Consider the following 25,575-nt stretch of genomic DNA (forward strand, 5'->3'; position numbering starts at 1 on the left):
TGAAATGAGTTTTCTATTTTTCTTATTTACTTGCTGGAAATTTTTGCAAGTTAGGTATTATGTCCCACATAAGAATTCACACCCATAAGCAGGTCTGACCTACGTGACTAATGATACTTTACAAAGTAGAAATGAACAAATTATTTTCAAAAAGCTGGTATTTTGTGTTTATTAAAATTACAACCACAATTTATCTCCTGACATACAAATAACTGAGAAGTTAAAAGATGTTTAAACTCCAACCTAATTGCACAAGTGTTGTTTTCATCTCCAATCTTGAAAGGTTTGTCACATCAACAGTTTAGTGAGGCCAAAGTGGTGATAATAAGTGAATCTTAAACTGATTTTGAAAAGGATGCATCACAGGTTCACACTTCCACATCTATACAACTTTATTAACAAGTAAAATACATGCCAGCATGTTTTATATATGGGCAAGGACATTCCTATGATAATGAATGGCACATTATCATCTAACAATTGACCTTTATCAAATATATGTTAATATTTCATATGACTATTTGAAGAATTAAACAACTAATAAATGCTAAAATAACATTTAACAGCAGTTAAAAATATAAAAGCCATTCAGTTTAGTATTTACCATAAGCTGGAATCATTCAAATACAACTATTAAAAAAAATACTATTTCTCTTCTACAGGCCAAATGGTTAATTAGAAAACACTGTGGCAATAATAACTGGCTCCTACCCTTACCCCAGTTCCATTACTCAAAAGGCAGTGGAGCTAAGGTAGTCGCTTCTTGGTACGGTCTACAATTATACACAGGATGACCATATAACTTATCCTCCAAATTAGAACACTTTTGAGAATACGATGAAGCACTACTAAGCTGAGAAAACAGGAACAACCAGGACAGTTTTGAGCAAACTAAGGATATATATTACCTTAGTTAAGTACGGTGTCACATTCACTATCATTACCTTTTGCACCTCTTGAAATAGTGCACACTAGATGAAAAAAGTACATTAAATGAAGGAACTCTGAATTTTTCTCCAATTGGATATTTTGAACTCCACTTTTCCTGTTAGGAGAGATTTTACTAGAAATAATATTGTTTTAGCAGGTACAAATATGTGAACAACTTCAAAGGCATGTCTAAAATGAAATATGTCTTATAGACTTAAAATAATAGGCTAAAGTTTAGTTTTTTTTATATCAAGCAGAGATTTTCATTTTAATCAAATGTAATGGGATTTCTATTTTAATGTTTCTAAAATCTATCCTGCATACACCATATATGAAAGTGTATTTTTGCCTTAAAATTCAGTTTATTGCATAAATACATGAAAATGGATTATCCTAGCCATGACCAGCTTATTCATTTACAATAGAAATAATTTGAAAAATTTTTGTATTAACTTCCAATCCCCAGTTCACACTCAAAAATGTTTAGATACCCTAACAAGAGTTTTGATTTTTCAATCTTTAAGGCAGAGTGCAAAGATGATCAAGCGTCCCCAAAACACAACAGCAGCTGTTCAAGGTCACAGGAAATGAAGTATGCAGGATTTGATATATCTGAAGGGAACATTAAGTTCTTGAAAATAACATTCTGATTCCCTTGCTTACGTGATGAGATTTAAGGTTACCACTGAATTATGCCAATTATAGAGGATTAAGTCATATGTATACTTGAACCTTATAGATTTGGGGGGAAAAAGTCAAAATAAAAAGTGAAGTTTTGATGCTGGATCAAAAGTAACATATCCATATTCAGAAAACAAGCACATATACCATAAAAGCTAAAATGAAATTCTAGTAAGTCGATGTTTGATAGCTAAGCTTCCTAGTAATTATTTACCATGTAGCAAAGCTTTAATTTCATTTAAAAATTATTGAAAGAATAAAGTACAGGTCCGTAAGAAATTAATATGAAAGAGATACAGCATGAGTTTGAATATGTTATTAGTACAGTTTAATTTTAATTAATTTCCAAATTAGGCAACTAAACCAACTATTTTTTCTTTACCCCATGCTATTGTCTTACTTCAAGGTAACACAGGTACTTTAATACAACAATAAAAATTTTAATACAACAATAAAAATTCTATGCAGGAAAGTAAACTGAATGAGACAAAACAAAAAATAGGCTATATTAGCAAAACTAAACTATGTTTTATTTATCAAAGACAATGAAACAATCAGAAAATACAGAGAAATACAGAAGAGGTTATAAAGCATAATAAATTTTATTTTTTGGAAATGGAAAAATGTCCCTGAATAGTTAGATGTACCTTTTAGTAGTAATGTCTGATAATAAATAAGAAATCAATTTTATACGTTCCATATAGCTGTATTAAATAATTTTTACGTTTAAAAGATAAAATACCATCATTTTAAATGTTGGTATTCAAAACCAAAGATATAACCAAAAGGAAAAACAGATGAGACATAAAATGATTTGCAAGATGGGAAATATAGTAGTTTATGAATGTAAATTAACTTCCAGTTGTAATAATGGTTACATACTCTCACTACACACACAGACCCCGCAGTCCTATATGCCACAAACACATTTCCATAACTTGAAAATGAGTGTTTTGCATATCTCAGTTCAGGATATGTTTTTTACAAGTTAATCCTAAAGTCATAAAGCAAGAAGCTATTAATAGTACAAGATTTTATTTGCTAAGTTTTACAAATTAAACTCTAAAAAAAGTATTACAATGATACTGACAGATATTTTATTGGCTTTGTAAAAGACAAACACAAATGAGAATTATCTTATTTAGAAAATTAACTTTCAAAATTATCTTAAATGAAATAAATATAATACCTAATACAATCTCTTTCTGCAAGAATCTCCAAGATGGGCAATCCTAAAAACCCAGCTTCTCATCTGAAAATCCCTAAAACTAGTATGCCCCTTAAAAAAATTTTTTTATCTTATAAAGGACATTTGGTATTCCCACATTTTCTTAAAATTTGTCCTAAAACAAATTCTATCTTTAACACTCAGGTTTCTAAATATATATATATGTGTGTGTATGTGTGTGTATATATATGTATACATATACATATATATATTTAGTTCACTGAATTTAAAATTAATGAAAGCTATCTGGACACAATTTCTAAGAAAACATTGCAGAAAGTAAGTTACGCATGTATTTACAGGAAGAGTTTTCCTAAATAATAATGTAAGTGTCATGTTCAAAAATCTGACAAATCCTTTCTAATAATCAGCACTGCAGGTTTCAATAAACCTTATGTAACAAAAGATGTTTCATATGTAGAATTACCAGATGAGTCTAAGAGCCAGAAACTAAATCATTAGACATGGTTAATAATTTCATTTTTATTATACTAAATGTCGAGTCAGAAGTCAATGGCATTTACAAGCTGGAAGACTGTTTATCCACTCAACTCTTTCAATTATATCAAACACTGATTAACCAAATGTGACTGGACTTAACTGCTACAACTTTACGGTTTCTATCAAGTATACGCAAATCTCTCAAATGGGCACATATGCGTATGTGCAAAACAAGTGAAATACAGATACTTAAAGAATGAACAGAAATGGCTTGTAAGCATAAACCACTCTGCCATTCAATTTTGAAGCTCCGTCTTTTCCTCACTAATTTGTCTTCTGTTATTAGTAGTCTTCTATTAAAGTTGTAGGTTTACAGATGATCTGGAAATTTCACATTGGTATAAGAAAGGAATGTCAAGTTGATGCAGTCTGGAGGCAAAGAAGGAATTAGTCTTAAAATGTATTAAGTTGTCTTTATCTAAATCATAGTATAATACCACACATTTTATAGAAGAATTACATCAAGTATATAATATTCTTTTGATAAAGTCTACATATCAGAATATATTCTAAAGTGTAAGGCTTCTATAGCAGACTTTCATCTAGAAAATATTTGCATTGTATTTTACACTCTTCGAAATGTACAGAAGATAACCACACAAATTAGTAAAATAGCAAAATTACTTTGCCTTTTAATCTTATTATTAATACTGACAAATTCTTAATGCCACTGTTTGAGAAGGTATTTTGCTTGTTAAAATAAAGTGACAGTGACTTCTTTGGGAGTGGTTGGGGGAGACTTTAATAGAACACTTAAAATGATACTTAAACATGATCTAGAAATACAAGTGTATTCATAGTACTCTAGCAGAAATAAGTAAATTATATAAGCTTACGTATAACTTACATAAATGATAAAATGTAAGCAACCAAATCACAAAGCATACAATTTATTTGAAAAAAGAATACTTAGTAAACTTGAAACACTTTGTTCTTTATAGTCCTACATTCAGAAGTTAGGTACTAGTAGACATTTTGGTTATGGAGTTCAAATGCTTTATCAATTTACATTATTTATAGGCATAAAGTATATGGTACTTGCTTTAAAAAATAGAATAGGGAGTATGAGGTTACTTTATGTGAAGACACTCCTGCTGCACAATAAATAAATACTATTACTATATCCATGGCCTCCAGAAATTCACTGGATAACTAGTAAGACAACTTCTACTCATTTCTTCATATTCCTACTTATTCAAGTTGTAGCCTTCATAGTTGATAAAAACCAGCACACATTAAGAAAACAATAACAGAACTACTTTCTTCACATGACTTTTATTCCTTGATCCAGACTGTTAAAAGGACTGTAAGACAAATTGTTTTTCAATCACAGATTTTTTTTTTCCACCAGATGTCTATGTGAATTTCACATTGTTTTATACAAAAATGCCCATTCCTTCAGTCCAAGTACTATGTCCTATTTTGTTGTTTTTCAAGCCTTCAAATTTCATATACATTCTATGGTTAATCTTTAAAGAGAAGTTTTTAAAGTCTGATTTAAAATTTCAGTTTACTCGTTATGTATTTTAAAAATTAAAATTTATGAAATTCAATTTTAAAAATCTAAGAGTTATCTAAAAGGGTTTATGACTTATTAAATTTCAATAAGCTGACCATTAGCAGCATTAAAAAATATTAAATATGCTAACAGTAAAAATCATGAATACACATTAGGCATTTAACACGTATCTGGTAAATTTGAATACATAAAGGGAATAGGCAGAGTTCACAGATTAATATTTCTTACCTCTATAATAAGAAGAAATACCTTGTTCTATGAGCAGCTGCCATACTTTCAGACATGTTTCTGACTTTTAGATAATTAACAAATCCTCTGAAGAAAAGGAGCAGACCTGAGAAGGTTGAAATAATATGGATATACTATGTTTTTATACAGAAAGGGGCAAGAGAAATTTAAAGTAGACAATTATGAACAAGATCCTCTTGGCTTAAGGAATTTTATTTGCAGACTTCCATTCATTTCTGTAATATATTTTACACTATAAGGATAAACTCTGTCACAAGGAAATAAAATTTTTCAATTTGTTAAGCCTAGATGTAACAAAATTAAAGCAAACCTAGTTATAAAAATCCAGAATTACATAAAAACATACATTTAAGTAATTTTCTTAAATAGCGAAGTTACCTGATGCACTTAAACTGATTCAACTCATAAAACTCCCATTGAGCCCATGGGTTCAATCTTTTCAATTAATATAACTACTGAGTGAACATAGTTATTTAAATAAAGTACATAAAAAGGAAAAATATACATGTGGTTGCTAACAACTGTGGGGAAAAAAACAATAAGCCTGTATAGCAGTATCAAGTGCCTGTCATCTGTGAAATCTGCATTTAAGATATGTGCATTATGTACATATTTTCAATTATGAGTTCTTATTTTGAAGTAATAATAAGAAATTAACATAAAAAATTAAGAAGAGTTAGAAAAGACAACTTGGAAGACAGTTACTCTAATGATTTAGATTATTTGGGATTCTTCTTATATCTATCTCAGTTTTCTCCTTTGTAAAGTAGTATTTTAAAATAACAACCACAGATATATTTAACAATTTAAAAAGCAATACCTGTGAAATTCTCTAAAGTTTCACATAACAAATATTAGATCAATATAAAACATTACCATTATTAGTATAAGCCTTTGAAATACTTAAGCATATGATTCTTAGGGATAACATTAACCCCAGTAAATTTTTAATCAGGAAACTGGGGTGGGGGATCCAAAAACAAAAACAGAAGATATCTACTGTATGTGTATGACTTTCCTCACCAGGAGTAAAAAGAGTTTGTGAATTTAAAATATAAAGTCTCAAACTAAATTTGTACTCCAACTTCAAGACAATAATCAAATTACTAAAAAAAAGAAGCATGTGTGTAGTAAATTGGAGAAGAAAGACAGAAGAGAGATACAAATGATGACTTAAAGGGTATAAATTTCAGCTAAACCCAATTGCATCTGCTTCCCATATCCTAACTCCCTCTGTTTGGGACTCCCTCTGAATTCCACCCTCATACCTTTCCAGATGCTGTTCAAAGGTAGTAATACTGTTATCCAAATGTAAAAATATTACTGCAAAATGTAAATCAACTTATCTGTGGGATCCCTTCCTTTCTCTCTAAAGCTGCTGTTTTCTAACACACATTTTACTTCTCAGGCATTTTCTAAAAGAAGTCACCCAGTTCATATCAAAAAACCAATCACTCAGTGGCTACTGTTTCTGAGCATTCTACAAAGTGCTCAACATTCTTTTCAGCATATGTGAGAGCAACATTTTTATCATTTATTACATTTTCACATTCCCCTAAATAAATACTAGATTACGGCTCTGAAGTGGAACTAGCATTGTCCTCTGTATTCTACTCTGCCCCACACTAACCTCCCTAAGATTCCTCCAATCTCTAAATAATATATATACACACACAAATGTACTCATTTAATATAAATACTTAACAGACTTTATAAACCTTCTCACTTTCAGGTAAGAAACTCAATAAAGAACACGTCATTCAGGCAGTTAGAACACAACAATATAAAACTGGCTTCACCTCCAGATGCATCTCAACAAGGTCACAACACTAAAATAATTTCACTATAGCTATTAAAGAATTAAGTGACCTTATCTAACAATAATTTGTTTCCCAAAAGATCCCACAGTACGACTAAATAACAACTCAGAGAGAAGACTGCCACCTACTGAAATGCTGTTATTTTCTGGTACAATTCTGAGTGAAACATGGGCTTTTAATCTTAACAAGAAACAAAATGTATTCCTTATGTCAGCAAATACATCTGAAAAGTGGATTAAAGGTATAATGTGATCTAAGGATTAACTTAATTATCTCACATCGAAGGTAAAAAACAAAAGGGAACAAAAATTGAAAATCCATAAAATTCCATCAATATTAATAAAAAGACATGCCTTATAGAAAGACAACTGAACAGTAGTACTGTGATCATCAGGCACAAAGCCTTTCCTTATGCCTGGCTGATTAATGATTAATTCAAGGCACAATTCAAAAGCATAAAGAATGTTTCCACGATCGAAAAAGAAGAGAATAGATAGAACCACCAAACTATCCAACTCTCACATTTCCTAAGATCATTAAAAGAAGTTATTCGTGTATATTTTCTGAGATAAATGCTAAGACAATTTTTTTATCACGTTGTTATTTTACAATTTTGTGGCATTCAATGATCATCCCACCACTGACTCTTTACACTGATAGCCTCTGGATTTTAAATCTAAGAAATCTGTAGTGCTAGGTAGAATAGTTTAAAAATGTGAGATGATGTGTTTGAATATGAGAATTTTACAGAAGAAAAATAATTTCCACATAAATTGTGCCATAGTTTATTTACATTTACAGTTTTTGGAAATATCAAAGTTAAACTAAATACATTAAGAATAAACTTACCAAGTACAAGAAATATCCACCAAAGCCAATACTGTCCATTGAAATATCCAGTAAAATAATCAGAAAACTATGGAGTGAACATAAATATATTAACCAAATTTGTACACCTGAATTTGAAAAGCATAGATTATCTTCAGTTTCAGAATGATTTACCTCAAATAATCTTTAACACTTAAAAATAGCACAAAGGAAATATAAAAACACTTAAGGGTATACATATATATAAATTATTTGGGAAAAAAATCATCTTATGCAATAGCAAAAAAAAAAATTAAATGAAGTGTTTTGGAAACAAAAACCAGTTTCAAACTCCCTGAAAGAAATACAAGTAAATGTTGTATGTCTGAATCACACATTTTCTTATTAAAAATTTCACATCAGTCCTTCTTTCATAATCTCAAAACCACAACTACCATCCCAAACACACTATACCAACCTGCTGCTTCAGATATTAACACCAAAAGCCATATTAGTTTAATCTTATCAGATGGGGGTATCCTGCTGACCTCCAAAAAGAAGAGCTTTTGACCTTCTGTACACTCCCTACTGCTAATCACTGCCAAAAATACTAGGTGCATAAAGACCCCCCTTAGAGTCTTTCTATTTTCAAACTAGATGCTCTAGCATTCAGTTCCCAACAGTGAGCTGAGAACAGCTAAATGAACTTTAAAGTGGCATTTCAACAGTTCCTATTAGTGGCCATGGCAGACAGTTTTATATTCTCTGTGGTGTGGGAATATGAACAGGCAGACGGAAGGCAGAGTTTGATGATATTGGACACAGTTACCTTTTCCTTGATTAGACTCTAGACATCACACTTCATTAATTTTAAAAGGCTTTTTAAAAAATCAATCTGATTTTCTTTAGTTACTTCAGATAACTTTAGCACCTAAAACTATGCCTCAAATGATTATTTTTTTAAAAGTGTTTAATATAACCTACTCTAAAATTATTAAAAATTAGCTTGTATTTACCCATCCTGTTTCCACTGGCCTGCAAATTGAATCTGATGTAACTAAAAATGATTTCATTAAATGCAGACTTGCTCCCAAATCTGATATTAATTAAAAGTATTTGTAACTTTATAGGTAAAGATTTCCAATTATTTGTTGGTAATTTCCATATAAGCTTAAAAATCCTAGGCTTTGGTAATAATAAAAAATGCTTACAAATTGTAAATAATGTTATTTAGTAAGCGTATCAAATAAAGATTACCTAAGTCTACTTTTTATAGCCTTTTAAGTATTTTCTCAGGAAGTATTTCTAATAAATCAACCATTTATAGTAATTTCAGTATTTATAGTAATTTCATGTTTTACATTTTATAGTACTTTTAAAAAATGTATAGTAATTTCAGAGATTTAAAATTTCAAAGTACTACTAAACACAGATTTCCCACGTACACCTACATCTTTAAAATATGTGTACAATGAAGGAGGGACTTGAAATGGAAAAGATGCAGCTTACACAGGACTGTACCATACTATTTTTCAGTCAAGTGATTCACAGTTAGAAATAAAACACTTTCATATAGGTCTTAAAGGCTTTTCAAGAACAAAAAAGAATAAAGAACCAAGGCAATACGTTTTTATTTTAAATTTCTGAGTGTTACCCAGTAACAGGCAACCTGAACAGCCAGAACAGAGTCTTTCTTCACCAAAATATTTTGAAAGAGAAGGATTCACTATGTAAAAAGGATTAAATAATGTTGGACTCATTACTGTGTTAGCAAAAATGTTTTAAAATACTAAAATCATAAGCCTAAGCCAACTGTTGTGTTTTTTTTAATATAAGTAAACCAATCATGTTGACTGGCCAGTCACAGGCTAGAGAAATCAAATTTTGGAAAATAAATTAATGAACATTAAGAATTCATCTGATTTTATTATATTAATACATCATCACTATTTCATTGTTTACATCCTACTTTCGAAATGTAATTTGTTAGTTTTTAATAAAACACATATGTATTTTTAACCAAATAATAAAAACCTTAGACAGAAGTAGTATCGGAAGCCTAGGCTAAAGATATTTACACAAAATCCGAGGTTCATGGCAGCTCAGACACAAAATGGACAGCAGCAGTATGACTTATAAATTACTTATTGTCTAATGAAAGGAAACACCAGGTTTTTAGGGGAAAACTTTTCTCTCAGCACTAAACTCTAAAAGGAATGTTTTACTTGGAGCATCATAGTAAAAGTCAAAATACAGTGTAACAGAGGCAGTACAGAAGTAGGAACACAGGCGATGAATTGAGACCAAGGTAGATGCCAATTCACATTAAAAACTGTGGGACTGGCTGGGCACGGTGGCTCACGCCTGTAATCCTAGCACTTTGGGAGGCCGAGGCTGGCAGACTGCCTGAGCTCAGGAGTTTGAGATCAGCCTGGGCAACGAGGTGAAACCCTGTCTCTACAAAAATACAAAAAATTAGCCAGGCGTGGCGGCATGTGCCCGTAGTCCCAGCTACTTGGAGGCTGAGGCAGGAGAATTGCTTGAACTCAGGAGGCAGAGGTTGCAGAGTGCCAAGACGGCGCCCACTGCACTCCAGCTTGGGTGGCAGAGTGAGACTCTGTCTCCACAAGAAAAACAACTGTGAGACCTTGAGCAAATTATTAGACTCTTTTTATTCTTAGTTTCATTACCAATAAAATGGCTAGATCATCACCAGCATCAGAGATACAGTTAAAAGTTTGAAAACTCGTTATTTGTAACAAATTATGCCTGGCACACACTAAGGGTTAAATGAATGACAGTTATTGTTATTTTATACAAAAGATTTTTAAAAATCCTTTTCTTATAACACTTCTTAATACACACTAAAGGCATAACATTAACTCTAACTCAGTAAAAGTATTTTAAGGGAAATTAAACAGTCCTGGAGATCAAACTTGATGACAGTATATACCTTACAAAACTGTAAGAAACGCCAGTCCTTGAATATAAGTTCCCCATCTTATCACATCAACTAGAGTTGATAACTAGATCATCTAATCCCTTCTCAACCTGAGGTTCTTATAAGAAAATTAAGCTGTAACACTCTAAGGGCATAAGTTGTATATAGGATGCATTAACTTCTTTCTTATACATCTAGAATGATACTAGCAATTTACTAACTGGGAGAATTGAGAAAATAGTCCTCATATCATTTTGTATGTTCTGTGATTTAGATGAGAAATCCCATTTGAATAATAGTGCTTAATAGTATCATAATCAACGCTGGACTTATCTAGGCCCAACTTTGAGGTATTTTAATAATAATTTCTATAAGGGAAGGGATTGTGTCTTTATCTTTGTATGTTCTGTAACACCTAATAGATTTATACTTGTGTTAGGAACCCACTGCACATCTTTTGCAGTAAAACTAAAACAAGAAATTGTCAGGGGATAGTTCTTATGATGGCTCAAATTTTAATTTTCTTAGAAGAAACCAGTCCATAGGTCCCAACCAATAATTAATTGATTAATAACTAAAACCTATGGATTACTGAAACCCTGGGAAGCTATAAGTTTTAAAATAATAAAGAAATGCATCATATCTATAAGCATTAATATTTTCATAACGGGTACTTTTAAATCAACTTAGTAATATAGATATATTATCAAAGTGAACATTTTAGAGAAGCTAATATATTTGATCTATGATTCTACTAAACATTTTAGGAGGATTTAGCTCATTCAATAAGAAATGAATGTTTAAATGTAGAACGTATACATTTTATTAATTGTATAATAGCATTTAAAATGTGTAGGTAACTTTTCAAAAGACTTATTAAAACAATAAGTAAAGCCATTCTTGATCATTCTCCTAGATCTTATCGTAAAGAAAAAAAAAAAAACTAGGAAGAAACATTTGTAAAAAGAAGTGAACAGAGGCCTTCAAAAGGCAAAGGTAAAGAGCTGGGGGAAGATGATGCTAACAACACTAATGCCTAAGCAATTTTTACAGAAAACTTTTTTGGGACTAGAAAAGTTGTTAAGGTGGGGAAAAGGACTTATCACTGTCTCCCTACACACTATCTTGTAAATGATAAGAAGAAGGCAGAGGGTGACTTCAGGGAACAACAGGAAAATAAGGAAGGCTTAGAAGAAGCATGAGGGAAAAAAAGGGTTCTGATAATCACTTCATAGGCCTTTACTTTTGAGCTCTCAATGTTTTCAAAAGAAAAGAGTGAGAAAATATTTAAGTTCATGATAATGTGACTAAACGAGAAATTTTTATGTTTTAACTGATTTTAGGCATACCTGCACTATATCACAATAATAGTAGCCATGATTTACTGAGCACATATATTTGTGCAGTAACTGGATAAGGTACTTTAATTACATTATTTCCATACCTCATAAAAATGCCACAAGGCAGGTATCATCAGCCTATTATAAAGAAACTAATGCTCAGAACAATTAAATAAAGTTAAAAGACATATAAAAAAGTTGAGATTCAAACTTAAATTTTTATGATTTCAAAGTTCTTTCCACTATATTAACAACTTCTCATATGATAAAGTTATAAAGTGTTCATACCGCAGAGCTCACTATAATGATTCAATATAGGATTTAAGAATAAGCCTTGAAATAACAGAATTCATGAAAATAAAGTGCCCATTTATGAATCACACAGAAAACTTCATACATCTCATTTTAGAGATAAAAGAGATACAGGCTATCAAGACACTCACCCTGACAATAAGGATCCATTTGATCAAGGAAAGGCCAAATCCGCAGATAGCACCATACCTTCCAGCTATGGTATTGGTGATACAGAAGGATAAACAAAATCCAAGCCAGTTGAAAATAAATGCCACTAAAAGTAACAGAAACAGTTATTTTATAAACCACAATTTGGAAACACATTAACATAGACGTATCAATAATATTTCATTACTCAATGGAAACAGCAGTTCCCTTTCTTTTAACTCTGCCAATGAAGCCTTCTTTATAGACTATAGCCTACTTTTTGCAAACAGCTTATTTGCTATACTGTATATCAACAAATGGGTAAGCTTGGTTTCTCGTCAGTCTGGCCAACAGGAATCCATTCCTGAAAGCTTATCATTAATAGTTGAAACTGCAGTTTTAAACTAGCTTAAAAGCAGATCACAATGTAGCCCACATGTGGTTCCACGCAAGAAGTCCAGCCTAAGCAAACAGCCAACAAAATTGGCTTTTTAAAAAAGGTAAAAGCAGGCCGGGCGCAGTGGCTCACGCCTGTAATCCCAGCACTTCGGGAGGCCGAGGCAGGGGGATGAGCTGAGGTCAGGAGTTCGAGATCAGCCTGGCCAGCATGATGAAATCCTGTCTCTACTAAAAACAAAAAAATTAGCTGGGCGTAGTGGCAGGCACTTGTAATTCTAGCTACTCAGCAGGCTAAGGCAGAATTGCTTGAACCTGGGAGGTGAAGGTAGCAGTGGGCCAAGATCACACCACTGCACTGGAGTGTGGGTAACAGAGCAAGACTCTGGCTCAAAAAAAAAAAAAGAAAAAAGAAAAAAAAAGGTAAACAAAACAATAAAATTCAATACTTCACAAATACTTTATGGGTTTCTTCAGTTGTAATTACAATTCTTAGATGTTCCTTTTCTGGATTTACTTATGCTGCGTAACGTCATCTAAAAGCTATATAAAAAACAACTTTCCATGGACAGAATAAGTCATCAATTTTTGTTTTCCAAGATGTGTAGTGTGCAGATAACCCCTTTAAAAACTGTAACTTTTTGACTTGTATATGGTAGGTGTTCAAAAGAATGAACTGAATAAAGATGCTTAACATGAATTGTTAGGGAAATAAAATTAAACCACAATGAGATACCATCACCAAATTATTAGAATGTCTTAAAAAAAAAAAATCATCAACACCAAATACTGATGAGGATACAGAGCAACAGGAACTCTCATTCATTACTGGTGGGAATGCAAAATACTACAGCTAGTTCGGAAGACAGTTTGGCAATTTCTTACAAATCAGAATTCACATTTCGGCCGGGCGCGGTGGCTCAAGCCTGTAATCCCAGCACTTTGGGAGGCCGAGACGGGTGGATCACGAGGTCAAGAGATCGAGACCATCCTGGCTAACACTGTGAAACCCCGTCTCTACTAAAAAATACAAAAAAACTAGCCGGGCGAGGTGGCGGGCGCCTGTAGTCCCAGCTACTCGGGAGGCTGAGGCAGGAGAATGGCGTGAACCCGGGAGGCGGAGCGTGCAGTGAGCTGAGATCCGGCCACTGCACTCCAGCCCCGGCGACAGAGTGAGACTCCGTCTCAAAAAAAAAAAAAAAAAAAAAAAAAAAAAAAAAAAAAGAATTCACATTTCAAAACACTCTTCTAATTCTTTTAAAGTTACAAGTATCTTGTCTTTCTGTTTCCCTCAAGTCTAAAATGAGAATAATGCAGGTGATTACTTATTACCATGGCATGCTGATGTGAAGATTCACACACGGTACAAATGGCTAAACCTCAGAAGAAAAGTTTTCTAAACGGGATCAAATAAGAGCCCATTACATTTTAAAGTACTAAAATTTAAGGTCATTTCCAAAGACTGTCAATTATCTGTAAACTTTTCATTTCTAATGTTTGGCAAATAACCAAATTCTGTTCCATTCTCTTAGAAAGTTTCTTAAAAATAAGATCAGAGATATGCATATTATGCATGTATCTGAGGCATTTTATGGTAACACTTTAAAAGGATTTTGAGAGCAAAAGCATTATTACAAACATTTCTTCTTTTACATTTTCTGAACAAGAATACACAATTATCTCATCAAATTTAAGTGTAAACTTTTTTTAGGGTTATATGAGGTAAAACACTAAAAATAAAGAAGGAAACAAACCACCAAAAGGTTTTAATTGAAATAGTCTTATTGATATTCACTGTAATTTTACTTGTGCAAGTTATGTAACGTGACATGCTTAAGTTATAAATAACCCACACTAAAAATAAAATCTTTTTCTGGACCGTTTTACCCACAGTAGCTATTAGATATTTAAGAAACACGGAAAATATAGCAAGTTGCAATTTGAAAACCAGCCACTAGATGGTAGTGATGACAAACAAATCTATGCTTATCAAGCAAATAAACTCTAGGCCTATAGCCTAACAGGAAAAAAAAAATCAGGAAATAGAGGTAAAAATATAAATTTACTGTTACAATATTGGTACAATATTTGTAAAAACAGGAAGCGTTACATATATGAGTTGTGGAAACAATTTAGTAAAAATTTAGTAAAACACAATTTATATTAAATCTATTAAATATAAATATATACATTTACATTATATTAACTAATAATACTATCACTGGCTAAGAATAAAGTCATCCAGTATGTCTAAGTTATCATGCATTTATAACACATCAGTGAAAGGCCTTCAAATCTAAAAAATTAAAATTAAAAAGAAGACACTGGTGGGAAGTGAATAAACGGAGAAACAAGATTTCTGAGTTGCATAATTAGAAGGTGTCAAATAACATGTTTTTATTCCCAAGAAATAGGTATTTATACTAAAAATAGTACAATATATTTAGATCCTTTCTTTTCTAATTAAGGTTTCTTAAAAGGTATAGTAACAACGAAAACAATGAATGTTTAAGCTACTCTTTTTTGTAAACAAACTATGTGAGAGGTTTGTTATTAAAATGTTATTAATATATAGGATTACCAGTTAAACCAAAATTAAGATAAAAACCAAGGTTCACAGGACTAATATTACAAAACAGCACTCATTTGTAACCAGAGTTTATTGCCTTTTTATTATACCTAACGTATCTAACTAGAAATTGTAACTAAAACCAATTTAAGATTTAAATCTTGCATATACATTTGCTGGTTGACAACCAGAATACTACAATTAGTAAATTCGAGGAGCTGCCTGCCCTCCTTCCTCATTCCTCTCCCCCTCTTTTCTTCAGCAGATGAAAATAGAAGGGAAGCAAGAAACCATTTCAAACTTGGGAGGACAAGGTTTACATGAACTTTCAGACTCAAAAGTGTCAACAAATGAAGTTTGTATTTTCTACTTTTTAAAGTTGAATGTGGCACTTTAAGTAAGTTTATTTCTCGGTTTTATGATAATAAAGCTTATAACTAAACTGAATTAAATCAGCATTCTATCCAAGAATGAAAGCTTGATTATTTAACCAGGTGGAGGGCAGAAATTAACTATATCATAGATCAATAGACTTACTTAAATGGTTTCTACCACTGGCTTTAGTAATTTATTGGGTATCTTATTATTTAATGAGTTTACTATGTCAATCCCTGTATTAGGAATTGAAATAATGAAGACTTTGACACAGTCTTCCCTCAAGAAGATTAAATTTACTTTATAAGTCAAATACTAAGAATTATGCAAGATGTTAAAATGTTACTAAGTTTCTGATCTTCCAATTCTTACCATTCCCCCAAATAAGACTTATACTTTCATAACTGTCTCAAGTGACACTGTTCCAATTGCCCAGAATGTCCGTTTTTTCCAATCCTTCTTCTAGCGTAAGGACACTCAAATGGAAATCCTCTGCCCCCAAAGCGGAATTTACAGTTTCATTCTATATGCTCCTACAGAGCTGAATGGGCACCAATATAGCAGTATTTCTCTTTAAAAATCTGAAATAGCTTAAATATGCTTACGTACTTTTACATGTCAGCGTCTTCATAATGGCTGCAATGCACATTTATGCAAACAAGAGTTTAATAAATTCTAGGATTTGTATTTAAACATATGATCACAATATTCATTAGTCCAATATCAGAAACAATTTACATTTTAAGAAAGGTAGACACATGCTAACAATATTTGCTTCTCTTCACTATGTTACTTTAATATACATAAAATCAATACATGCAAAAAAATCAAAAGAGTTGGGAAAGATTACTTACTGAAAAATGCCAGCATGAAAATGCCATCATTACCCACTCTGAGCTGGTCTGCATCACTGAAGTCATCTCTTGGGGGACACTCTTCCTCCTGAATCTGTAAATACATAACATTGAAATAGTTCACTAAAAATTACAACTTTACCATCTTAAATGTAATAAGCATAAGAACTTCAACAAAATCTAATGTTCTCAATTTGTTGTATAGACAAATGAAATAATGAGTACAATGTCTGGCACAGAGTAATCAATAAGCATTAGCAAGTACTATTTTTTCACAGTCACATTTGAAAAGAGTAACTTTAAAGATAAACACAAGAAAGAAAAAAGATGAGTAACATCAAACTCATAAAAATGGTATCAAGAAGAAACATGTGACAGTGCTGCATTAGTAATGATTGAGAAATAAGAACTTTCATCAACAGTGGTGGAGTATAAATTGGTACAACTTCTACGGTTGGCAGTTTTGCAATAATTTTCAAAAATAAAAATGTGCATACCCTATGATCCAGCCATTCCAGTTCTTAAAATATACTGCACAGATATCTATATATACATACACATATTCCCTCTTATAAAAATGATGTATTAAAGATAATTCGTTCCAGCAATGCTAATAAGAGCAAAAGATTAGATACAATCTAAATGCCCATCAACAGCAGACTATGTTAGGAGATAATTCTCCACACTTTATCATGTTTCTACATGTCTTCCAGGTAGAGGCACTGGCAGCCCTTTTTCTGGAAAAGCTGCCGGCATTCAATGCCAGCCCCTGAAAGCAGCCACAGGAACTGTACACTGCAAAGCCTCAGGGGCAGAGCTGCCCAAGGCCTGGGAAGCCCACCCCTTGTACCAGAAAGCCCTGGATGTGAGACATGCAGTCAAAGATTATTCTGGCCAGGTGTGGTGGCTCACACCTATAATCCCACACTTTGGAAGGCCGAGGCAGGCGATCACTTGAGGCCAGGAGTTCAAGACCAGCCTGGCCACCGTGGTGAAACCCTGACTCTACTAAAAATACAAAAATCAGCCAGGTATGGTGGCACATGCCTGTAATCCCAGCTACTCAGGAGGCTGAGGAGTGAGAATCGTTTGAACTCGGGAGGTAGCAGTTGCAGTAAGCCGAGATCACACCAATGCACTCCAGCCTGGGTGACAGAGTGAGACTGTCTCAAAAAAAATATCATTTTGGAATTTTAGGATTTAATGACTGTCATGCTCGGTTTCAGTCTTCCATGGGGCTTGTATCCCCTTTTGTTGACCAATTTCTCCCTTTTGGAACCAGAATATTTACCCAGTGCCTATAGCGCCATTTTATCTTAGAAGTAATTAACTTGTTTTTGATTTTACAGGCCCACAGGTGGAAAGGACTTGCCTTGTCTCAGATGAGACTTTGGATTGTTGATTTTTTGAGTTAATGCTGGAATAAGATTCTGGGGGACTGTTGGGAAGGCATGGTTGTTTTTTGAAATGTGAGAAGGACATGAGATCTGGGAAGGGCCAGGGACAGAATCACTTGGCTTGATCTGTGTCCCCATCCAAATCACATGTTCAACTGTAATCCTCAACTGTTGGAGGTTGGGCCTGGTAGGAGGTGATTGGATCATGGGGATGGTTTCTAACGGTTTAACATCATTTCCCTGGGCGCTGTTCTCATGATAGTGAGTGCATTATTGTTTTTTTCTGAGATCTGGTTGTTTAAAAGCGTGTGGCATCACCCCTCCACTCTCTCTCTTTCTCCTGCTCCAGGCATGTAAAACGGGCCTGCTTCCCTATCACCTTCCGCCACAATCGTAAGTTTCCCGAGGCACCCCCAGATGCTGCTATGCTTCCTGTACAGCCTGCAGAACTGTAAGTCAATTAAACCTCTTTTCTTTATAAAGTACTCAGTCTTGGGTATTTCATTATAGCAGTGTGAAAATGGACTAACATGGTACACATCATCTCAGTTGAGTGTGAATAACTCAATTTTGTGAGGCCGAGTCTGAGAAGCTAGGGTTCTGCTCAAGATCACATAATTAGGAGGGTCAAAGTGGAACCTGAATCCAGGGCAATGATGTTCTTTCCACACAATCATGGTAGCCTCACTAAGCATACTGCTATCCTGAAATTTAAAAACTTTCAAAATCATTTTATATTGCTTATTATTTGGGTACAAAAATCCCTTAAATTGTGCAATCATATATCACAGGTAAACTCAATATACTAAATTTAATCACTGGCCATGACTAAGTACATATTTATAAAATTTTATATAATTTCAAATTAATTCAAGGAATAAACATTAAAGCATAGTAAGAACAAAAAACTGTCAGTGTGATGGCAAAAAATATATTTCATACTGTGTATTTTAAAACATCAGTACAGGCCAGGCACAGGGTCTCATGCCTGTAATCCCGGCACTTTGTGAGGCCAAGGTGGGTGGATCACTTGAGGTCATGAGCTCGAGACTAGCCTGACCAATATGGCAAAACCCCGTCTCTATTAAAAACCCCATCTCTACTAAAAATACAAAAAAAAAAAATCAGCCAGGCATGGTGGCATGCTCCTGTAGTCCCAGCTACTCGAGAGGCTAAGGCAGGAGAATCATTTGAACTGGGGAGGCAGAGGTTGCACTGAACCGAGATCGCACTACTGCATTGCAGCCCGGGGGACGCAGTGAGACTCCGCCTCAAAAACAAAACAAAACAAAACAACAACAACAAAATCAACACAGAAATTTTATCAAAAGTCATTAAGACAAAAAAAAAATTTTTAAGGTAAGATCTCACTCTGTCACCCAGGCTGGAGTGCAGTGGCACAATCATGGCTCACTGCAGTCTTCATCTGGGCTCACTATAGCCTCAATCTCCTGGGCTCAAGTGATCTTCCCACTTCAGCCTTCCAAGTAGCTGGAAGTACAGATGCATGCCACCACACCTGGCTGAACTTTTTTTTTTTAGTGGAAATAAGGTCTCGCTATGTTGCCCAGGCTGGTCTCAAACTCCTGAGCTCAAGCAATCTGCTTGCCTCAGCCTCCCAAAGTGCTGAGATTACAGGAGTGAGTCACTGCAATATCCCCAAAGATGTCTTTTATAATATTAATAGAAAAAAAATCGAAACACAAACATTTGAAAATACTTTAATTGTTCACTCTAGAGGAATGGCCACTAAATTTCAATAGCATATTGATTCCAGGGAATTTAATTCAACTATTAAGTAACAGGGAAATGTTTATATAAGATGTTTAAAAAATAAAATGGTATCTAGGCAATAATTTCAACTACATTAAACACTAATTTCTGAATCCTAAAATTGGTAAAGACATTGAAATATTTTAAAATAGAGAGCTGTAATAGGACACCTGTGGTATTTTCCTCTTCCTATTTTCCCACATTGGCTAATACAGAGAAAGCATTCATTAACATAATTGACTGTCATTCACTAAACAACAAAAATGTGCCTGATAATAACTAGGTACTGGGAATGTAAATGCAAGATCTCTGTCCTGGAGTTGCTCATGATTTATCCAGTGGTAGTTCTAATGTCAAAAGACAAGTTACTGCAACAATTTAAGACAAATTACAAAAAAAGAGCCCTACCCCACTATAAGATGATGAAATGAGCCTACCTGAAGAACAAGCCATGTTCTAAACATTTTATAAAATTAATGGTTTGGAATTAGCATTTTCCATAGAAATATTAAAAATAAGTTGTCATTTTCAGAAAACTACTTAACCATTCCATAACATACATGCAATTCTATGTATCAGAAATAGGAAATAGTAAAAAACAGTAGTCTTAAAGTCTCTTGACTATCTATAGTCTCCCAATGAGAGTTGATTTAGGACATAAGCTTTCACACCCAGCTGAGACTCATTTACAACTGAATGTACTCAAATGCTAATTCGATGAGACTTTTTTTTCAATTTTTAAATTTTGCTTGTAATTGACAAAAACTATATATGTATGATGTATAACATGATGTTCTAAAATGTGTATACATTGTGGAGTGGCTAAATTGAGCTAATTACCATGCACAGTATCTCAAATATTTTTTCGTGGTAAGAACACTTAAAATCTACTCTCCTAGCAATTTTCAAGCATAGACCAATATTTTAATCTCAATCAGGTAATGGAGACTCATATGCAAACAGTCATACTCTGCACAAAGAGGGTGCTGAAGCACTGGGTTAAGGAAGCACTGGTAAATTTAAAAGACTTTTTACAAGACCTAAGTTAGCGTCTCTTGTACACAATTCTATTAATACTTCGCTGTCTATGAAATTTTCCACAATGCTCACAAGCTGGAGTTACAATGATATTAGAAGCAGGTGAAAACAGAGAATTTTTCTTTATGGACATGTTCCAATTCCGGCTGAGGATTACATTTACTTTCTAAAACAGGGTGCTGGAAATGATGACCATGAGGAAACGGAACAGTAACACTTCAGACTTTTCTCTCCAAAAGGAGTAAAATCAACTTTCCTCAAAGCACACTTAGCAAGACTTAATACTTCCTACATTGTCTTTAGAATTCTATCCTATTGTATGGAAGTTAGGGCAGTAAATGATCTAAGTGCCATAATACTCTTTAAGGACCTTTGCCACTGCCAAGGTCTCTAGGGAAATACCCCTTGAGAAAAGGAGTTATTGGGACTTTCATAGCGAGAGAGGACTCAATCTACTTCACTGAGAGATGGGCATGTGCATTTACAAATATATGTGTTCTAAGTAACCTAGAACTGATTTAGACAGAAACACCCTATTTAGATCTATCCTCCTCCTCTATGATGTTCCCCTCACAGCAACAAAAATTCTTATTGACTCAGCTATATTATGTCCCTCTGTTAAGAGACTTACTTTCCTCCTCTGTGAAGAAAAAGGCATAACAAATAAAACTGGAGTTTACTGTCTTTATATACCTTCATAACTGTGTCCAAAGCGATGTATGTTGCCCTTTAACCCTGTGTGTGCCGGAAGGTAGTGGGAGCAGGCATAAAAAGGGTTGTTGCTGATCAAAGAAACACACCCAGGGCGCATGCTCATCTCTCAAGAGGATCTGCTTGCTGGGCTCTGACCTCACAGCAGCTAGAGGAGAACGCCATACACGGAAGTGCATCTCTCTCCCTTCATTCCTCACCTAATTCTAGCTTGCCTGGGTGAATTGATTTTTTTTCTTTTCCCGAACAAAATGGGGTGAATCCAGGGATCTGAAATGGCATCTCTCAAGTCTGAAGCAAGAAAAAAAGGGACAAAATTCTAGCACTCCTTGCAGCCACACTAAAATGTAAATAATTTCTGCCTCTTACCTGGCTGCAGAATAGCAGCTGTGTATGCATGTCACTGACTCTACATGACTGAGACAGCCACTCCTTTCACCAGAGCAAAGAATAATATACATGTATCTCATTAACTCTATTACTAAAACAGGTAGATGAGGAAGACAGAATGCTTGATCATCATTCCAAAATTCTAGAGTAGAATATGTTATTTAAAAAAACAGCTGACAAAAATAATTTGAAGGCCTTGTAACATTTCTGTGTTTTTCGGCTACCTTGAGTTTTTTCACAGTCACTAAACTGGCTATGCTAATATAGAAAACATAAATAGAAAAAAAAGATGATTCACAATTAAAATGATAGGCCATGGAATTCAAACTACGTAAGAAGAGAATTAAGTACATGGACATCAAAGAGGTCCATGGACTTGAGGTCCAGGCAAAGAGAAAAACTTTCCAAGTGGTGGTAACCAGAGTGAGTGAGTTAGGATGCGAGGTGAAGGCTAACACATGAGGTGCCTGAAATCAAAATTTAGGAAATGATAAGTGGGGAAGAGCAATAGAAAAGAGGAAGTCAAGGGATGGAGAAGGTGAATTTAACTAGGAGAATGTCAATTTCAACAAAAATGACCACAGACATAAGCAACAGTAGAACAAATACAGTAACTCTTCAACAACACAAGGATTAGGGACACCGACCCACCTGCATGTGGTAGAAAATCTGAGTGATTTGACTTCCCCAAAACTTAACGACTCACAGCCTACTGTTAACTAGAAGCCTTACTGAGAACATAAACAGTCAATAATACATAAACTAGTATCTACATACATTTTATACATTAATTACATGCCTTAATTTTTTCAATATTTCTAGGCTACGCAATTCATCCCAAGTTTTTTCAAATTACTGCAGATCTCCAAAATATTTTTCCAATATACTTATTTAAAACAATCTGGGCGGGCGCGGTGGCTCAAGCCTGTAATCCCAGCACTTTGGGAGGCCGAGACGGGCGGATCACGAGGTCAGGAGATCGAGACCATCCTGGCTAATACGGTGAAACCCCGTCTCTACTAAAAATACAAAAACTAGCCCGGCGAGGTGGCGGGCGCCTGTAGTCCCAGCTACTTGGGAGGCTGAGGCAGGAGAATGGCGGAAACCCAGGAGGCGGAGCTTGCAGTGAGCTGAGATCTGGCCACTGCACTCCAGTCCGGGCGACAGAGCGAGACTCCGCCTCAAAAAAAAAAAAAAAAAAAAAAAAAAAAAAAAAAAAACAATCTGCATACAAGTAGACCTGTGCAATTCAAACCCATGATGCTCAAAAAAAATCTACATACACACTTAAACACAAAGAACTATTTTTAGTATTACTAAATGTACATATCAATTAACAAAAATAATTTTATAGAAAGAAATGATAAAATTTTCTTACTCTTTGAGATGTTTCTGCTGCTGCAGCTGCCATTGCAGCAGCTTTAGCCTTCTCAGCTTCATCGTATGTAGGAAGAGAGGTAGCAACGCTATAGGGAGGTGGCACAGGATAAAACTCACCATAAACTTCTGTATCTGAAGAAAGAATTCAAAAAGAATAACCAATAAAATCTATTTAATTTTGTAGCCATACTTAACAATTTACAATAGGCCACTAATATGGGACTACTATTATAGTTCTATGTTACAAGCTATAAATTACTATTATAATCATATATCTTATTTTAGTCCAAATTTATTATAAAGAGAAAGAATGGATAAATACCATTTAAAGGCTAATACACTAAACAAGAACCTCTAGATTGAAATTCTGAAAAAGAGTGCCAGACAAGAGAAGTTAAGAATCTCACAATACTTATTACTCATGTGTTCACTGTAGTAGCACTTTTAATTGGCTTCAGGAACTTTTCCTCTGCATTCACAACTTGGCAGTTTGGAGTAAGAGGTCTGGCTTTTGGTGTATCGGCTTTTGGTGCACATGAGCATCCTCTATGTGCTTATTAGTACGCATAAATAACTTAGTTTACTTGCCTACTATCTCACAGCCAAAGAAACAAAAAGAAAAAGTCAGGAATAATAATAATAACAAAACATTTACACAGCACTAACCATTTCATATACCACTTCTATATACATTGATCTTAGCATCTCTGAGGTTCAGAAAAGTTGCTTGTACAATATTAAACATTAAGTGGCAGACACAGGAAGCTCCTGACCCCAAATCCTTTGCTCCAGTAACATACAAGGGGTAATTTTTTTACATATGTTGATTTCAACAACTGTCCTAATCTCTTAAGCAAATTCAGTATTTCCCTTTGCTAAAAGATTGAAGTTTTACTTTTTCACTCTTGTGCCTTTCTCTTCCCATTTTTCCTTTATCCATCTGGTTCTTTAGATTTTCTTTTATAAAGTATTTCTTTCTCCAATTTTTGAAATGCAATATCCAGAAATACATTACAATAGAAAGTACAGACTGCGATTTTTAAAAATAAAGCCCATCACTTATTACAACATAAGTAGTAAGTAAAATGCTACACGTCAATCAACTCATTAGACTGATGCTAGAGTCACCAACACACACACAAAAAAGTAGGTTCTAAAAGTAGCATACACCACATTGTCTGACATCACTTTTGTACTTTCCTCCATTATAACTATGGTAGTTTTCTATAAGCATATCTGGTTTTATACACTTTGCTTTAGTGCATTTTGCAAATACTGTATTTCTTACAAACTGAAGGTGTGTGGCAATTCCGCATTGAATCGACAACCTATCGAATGTCAATAGCACCATTTTTCCAAGAGCATGTGCTCACTTTGTGTGTCTGTCCTATTTTAGTACTTCTAGCAACATTTCAAATGTTTCCAGTGTTATTATTATATCTTTTATGGTGATCTGTGATCAGTGATCTTTGATGCCACTATTGTAATTGTTTTGGGGCACCACAAACTGTGCCCATAGAACACAGGAAACCTAATTAATAAACACTGTACGTGTTTTGTCACGTCTCTCACTCTAATTCAAAAGCTAGAAATAATTAAGCCTACCAAGGATGGCATGTCAAAAGCCAAGATACACTGAAAGCCAGACCCCTTGCTCCAAACAGCCAAGTTATGAATGCAAAGGAAAAGTTCCTGAAGGCAATTAAAAGTGCTACTACAGTGAACACATGAGTAAAGAGAAACTACTTTATTGCTGATATGGAGAAAATTCTAGTTCCAGTTAGAAGATCAAACCAGTCACAACATTCCTATATGCCAAAGCCTGGTTCAGAGCAACGTGCTAACTCTCTTCAATACTATGAAGACTGAGAGAAGTGAGGAAGGTAAAGAAGAAAAGTTGGCCGCTGGCAGAGGTTGGTTTATGAGGCTACATCAAAGAAGCCATCTTCATAAAAGTGCAACATGAAGCAGCAAGTGCTGACGTAGAAGCTGCAGCAAATTATGCAGAAGATCTAGCTAAGATCGTTGATGAAGGTGGCTATGGTAAACAACAGATTTCCAATGTAGATGACACAGCTTTCTACTGGAAGATGCCTTCTAGGACTTTGATAGCTAGAGAGGAGTCAATTCCTGGTTTCAAAGCTTCAAAGGACAGGCTGACTCTCTTGTAACGAGTTAATTCAGCTGGGAACTTTAAGTTGAAGCCAATGCTCATTTACCATTCTGAAGATCATA

General features: G+C 34.1%; 1 protein-coding gene across 1 annotated transcript in view; it reads right to left on the reverse strand.

Annotated features, from left to right (window-relative positions):
- Positions 1-374: 374 nt before the first annotated feature.
- NDFIP2 (Nedd4 family interacting protein 2) overlaps positions 375-25,575 on the reverse strand; it is a 74,315-nt gene continuing 49,114 nt past the window's right edge. The window contains exons 3-8 of the mRNA XM_033177454.1: positions 23,339-23,472; positions 16,652-16,745; positions 12,460-12,584; positions 7,778-7,844; positions 5,088-5,193; positions 375-3,709 (exon numbers count right to left, since the gene is read on the reverse strand). Coding sequence (XP_033033345.1) covers positions 5,090-5,193; positions 7,778-7,844; positions 12,460-12,584; positions 16,652-16,745; positions 23,339-23,472 — 524 coding nt within the window. The 3' untranslated portion in view covers positions 375-3,709; positions 5,088-5,089. The remainder of the gene's footprint in view (positions 3,710-5,087; positions 5,194-7,777; positions 7,845-12,459; positions 12,585-16,651; positions 16,746-23,338; positions 23,473-25,575) is intronic.

Source organism: Trachypithecus francoisi, unplaced genomic scaffold, assembly GCF_009764315.1.
Source record: "Trachypithecus francoisi isolate TF-2019V2 unplaced genomic scaffold, Tfra_2.0 Lachesis_group18, whole genome shotgun sequence".
In the NCBI taxonomy this organism is placed as follows: domain Eukaryota; kingdom Metazoa; phylum Chordata; class Mammalia; order Primates; family Cercopithecidae; genus Trachypithecus; species Trachypithecus francoisi.